This window comes from Sinocyclocheilus anshuiensis, unplaced genomic scaffold, assembly GCF_001515605.1.
Source record: "Sinocyclocheilus anshuiensis isolate Anshui unplaced genomic scaffold, SAMN03320099.WGS_v1.1 scaffold828, whole genome shotgun sequence".
Taxonomy (NCBI): Eukaryota; Metazoa; Chordata; class Actinopteri; order Cypriniformes; family Cyprinidae; genus Sinocyclocheilus; species Sinocyclocheilus anshuiensis.
In genome coordinates this window covers 150,194-153,073 of record NW_015549604.1, presented here as the reverse complement: position 1 = coordinate 153,073, position 2,880 = coordinate 150,194, and the positions used below count along the sequence as shown (strand labels likewise).

The following is a 2,880-nucleotide window of genomic DNA, read 5'->3' as shown; positions in this document are numbered from 1 at the left end:
CATTTGATTCGCTCCTGTCGCTTATGACAGAACAGCTAATCACGATGATCTTGTCTTCGGACAAGATTATTTTATTTGCTTATGCAAAGAGTATAGAAGATACTCTTTGGCTTATGTCAGAAAAAGCAAATCACTTTAAAACCTGGCTGTTGTTTTCACTTCATTGCATTGTTATACTTCTAATTCGTAAAAGTTGTACCCACCAACTGGCGACTGACACTGTTACATATACTGGCGACTGACACTGTTGCATATACTCGCCAACGCTGATTTTTACTCTCATTTGGCGCTTGGCGAGTGTTAATTTTAGGCCCTGTATATATATATATATATATATATATATATATATAAAATGCTTAAGTAACAAATAGCTTTATTTAATGGTAATAACACTGTTAGGATGTTAGAGTTGTACTTCATTTGGCTGATTCAAATGAGAGCATGATGTAATATTTCAGATCTACGAGGACTCTATCGTGCTGCAGTCTGTGTTCACCAGCGTGCGGCAGAAGATCGAGAAAGAGGAAGAGAGTGAGGGAGAAGAGAGTGAGGAGGAAGAGGACGAGGTAGATGAAGGGTCGGAGTCTGAATGTGAGTATTAAATGACGATACTGACACTGTAATGAAAATATTTTGCACAGTGCAACTATTATCTGAGCAGAGTATTTTGCATGTACAACTCAAATAGTTTAGTTATGATTAACATATGTGTCTGTGTGTTTTTAGCTCGTTCGGTGAAGGTGAAGATAAAGCTGAGCCGAAAGGAAAAGGTAGAGAGAGGGAAGGGAAGACGCCGAACCGGACGCAGTTGGCGCCCTAAACCGGTCGTTAGCGATGACGAAAGTGAGGAGGACCAGGAAGAGGTACTCATGAATGATTAATATGGAACTTAAAGGAAGAGTACACCAAAAAAGAAAATGGTTAATAACACAGCCCTAAATCATGTGTGCTAATTTGCAAAAAAAAAAAAAAAAAGGTGTCCTTGTTACAGTGTAATTATACATTTAAGTACTGAGTAATATTAATTAACTACATGTACTTACTATATGATTAGGGTTAGAATTAGGGTTTGGCTTAGAGTTACTTGCATGTAATTATGCATAATTAATTGTTATTATAATAGTAAGTACATGTAACCTGGGTAACAAAGACATCTTAAAATAAACTGTTACCTAATTTTGAATGTTTTTTTGTAATGTTGAAGTGTATCATTGAACTTACGATCTGCAATGACGTGAAAAAGTGGAAATCAGGATTAGGCATAAAATAACATCTTCATCATTCATACATGTGAAAATAGTTTGAGAATTGAACAAGTAGTTGTAACCTGGCTCAGAGTAAGATATGAATCATGTCTTTGTGGCAGTTTTTTCTGATCATTAAGGGTAATACAAGACAATTGGAAAAAGAAATTGGAAGCAAGATGCTATGAAATTGCACACATTTTGTGAGAAACTGACATGCTAGAGAAAAACAGGCACTATTTTTGGAATCAGCACCTCAAAATTGTTTGTTGTTTGTTTATGGGGAAGTCGTGGCCTAATGGTTAGAGAGTCGGACTCATAACCCAAAGGTTGTGGGTTCGAGTCTCGTACCGGCAGGGATTGTAGGTGGGGGGAGTGAATGTACAGCGCTCTCTCCCACCTTCAATACCACGACTGAGGTGCCCTTGAGCAAGGCACCGAACCCCCAACTGCTCCCCGGGCGCCGCAGTATAAATGGCTGCCCACTGCTCCGGGTGTGTGTTCACGGTTTGTGTGTGTTCACTGCTGTGTGTGTGCACTTTGGATGGGTAAATGCAGAGCACTAATTCCGAGTATGGGTCACCATACTTGGCCACATGTCACGTCACTTCACTTTTCACTTTTTAAAAAAAAATTAGTATTGGATTTCATTCAGCAAATATGATGCAGGGTAGTGTTATTTACACTCATGTTGTTGCTCACTTATGCTAATTCTTTTTTTAATGTTTTTGTATAGGAGCATTCGGCTAGTGGCAGCGAGGAAGATTAAACATTCTTCAGGACCAATCACTTCTGCTGCAGATACGTCATTTTACATGAGATCTGACAGACGCCCGCTCCTGAAGGGCCTAGTTTTACCCTAGAACAGCACATTTCTAGAGAGAGGACATGTATACGAAAATGATTAAATGAGAAAATGACACTATAAAATGCAGAAGAAACCCCTTCCATTTCCATATTTAAGCAGACGATCTCCTTTTATGTATAGCAAGACAGTTTAAGTATTGAGCATTCGTTTCTTTCCATATTTGTTCTTATGATTTTTCTCAAAGACGTGACATAAGATGAACAGATATCTGACAGACTGACTCACAGTGGACCAGTAAGAGCGGATCATGCTTCAATGTCCTCTTATTGTTTTTAGCCGTGTGAACGTCACCCCTTCATCCACCCCCCAAAGACCCCAGAATGCATGTTGTTTGTGGAAAACGCAGCCAGTTATTTCTCTTTCCATTTTTCTCTTGATCTCTCTGTTTAAATTAAGATTGCAAAGAGGATTAAGGTACTTCCTCCTTATAGACTTGGGAGAAATGGGGGAGAATAGGGTGTAGGATTCTGTACTGTGTCAGTGTCACTGGATTTCCAAAATGCACAATAAAGGCATCTCAGAAAGACACGGTTTCAGTTAATTATTTATGCATGCGCACAAGTTGAAACCTCTGGTTGAGTACAGACTGATAATGTAATGTAATAAATATTGATCCCATTTAGGTGTCTAATAATCAATGTGCATTACTGATTTGAGACAATACTGTGCTGTTTTTGTTTTTTTGCCTTGAAATATCAGTTTCAAAATCATTCTAATGGTACACACTTCTAATAAGGTGAATGACTTGTTTCTTCTCCTCCCCAGACG

The 2,880-nt window shown here is 38.6% G+C and overlaps 1 protein-coding gene across 5 annotated transcripts in view; it reads left to right on the top strand.

Annotated features, from left to right (window-relative positions):
* LOC107658703 (transcription activator BRG1) overlaps positions 1–2,638 on the top strand; it is a 27,858-nt gene extending 25,220 nt beyond the window's left edge. For all 5 annotated transcript variants that reach the window (XM_016447361.1, XM_016447362.1, XM_016447360.1 and 2 more), the window contains 3 exons: positions 459–591; positions 727–863; positions 1,981–2,638. In XM_016447361.1, coding sequence (XP_016302847.1) covers positions 459–591; positions 727–863; positions 1,981–2,013 — 303 coding nt within the window. In that variant the 3' untranslated portion in view covers positions 2,014–2,638. The remainder of the gene's footprint in view (positions 1–458; positions 592–726; positions 864–1,980) is intronic.
* Positions 2,639–2,880: the final 242 nt, after the last annotated feature.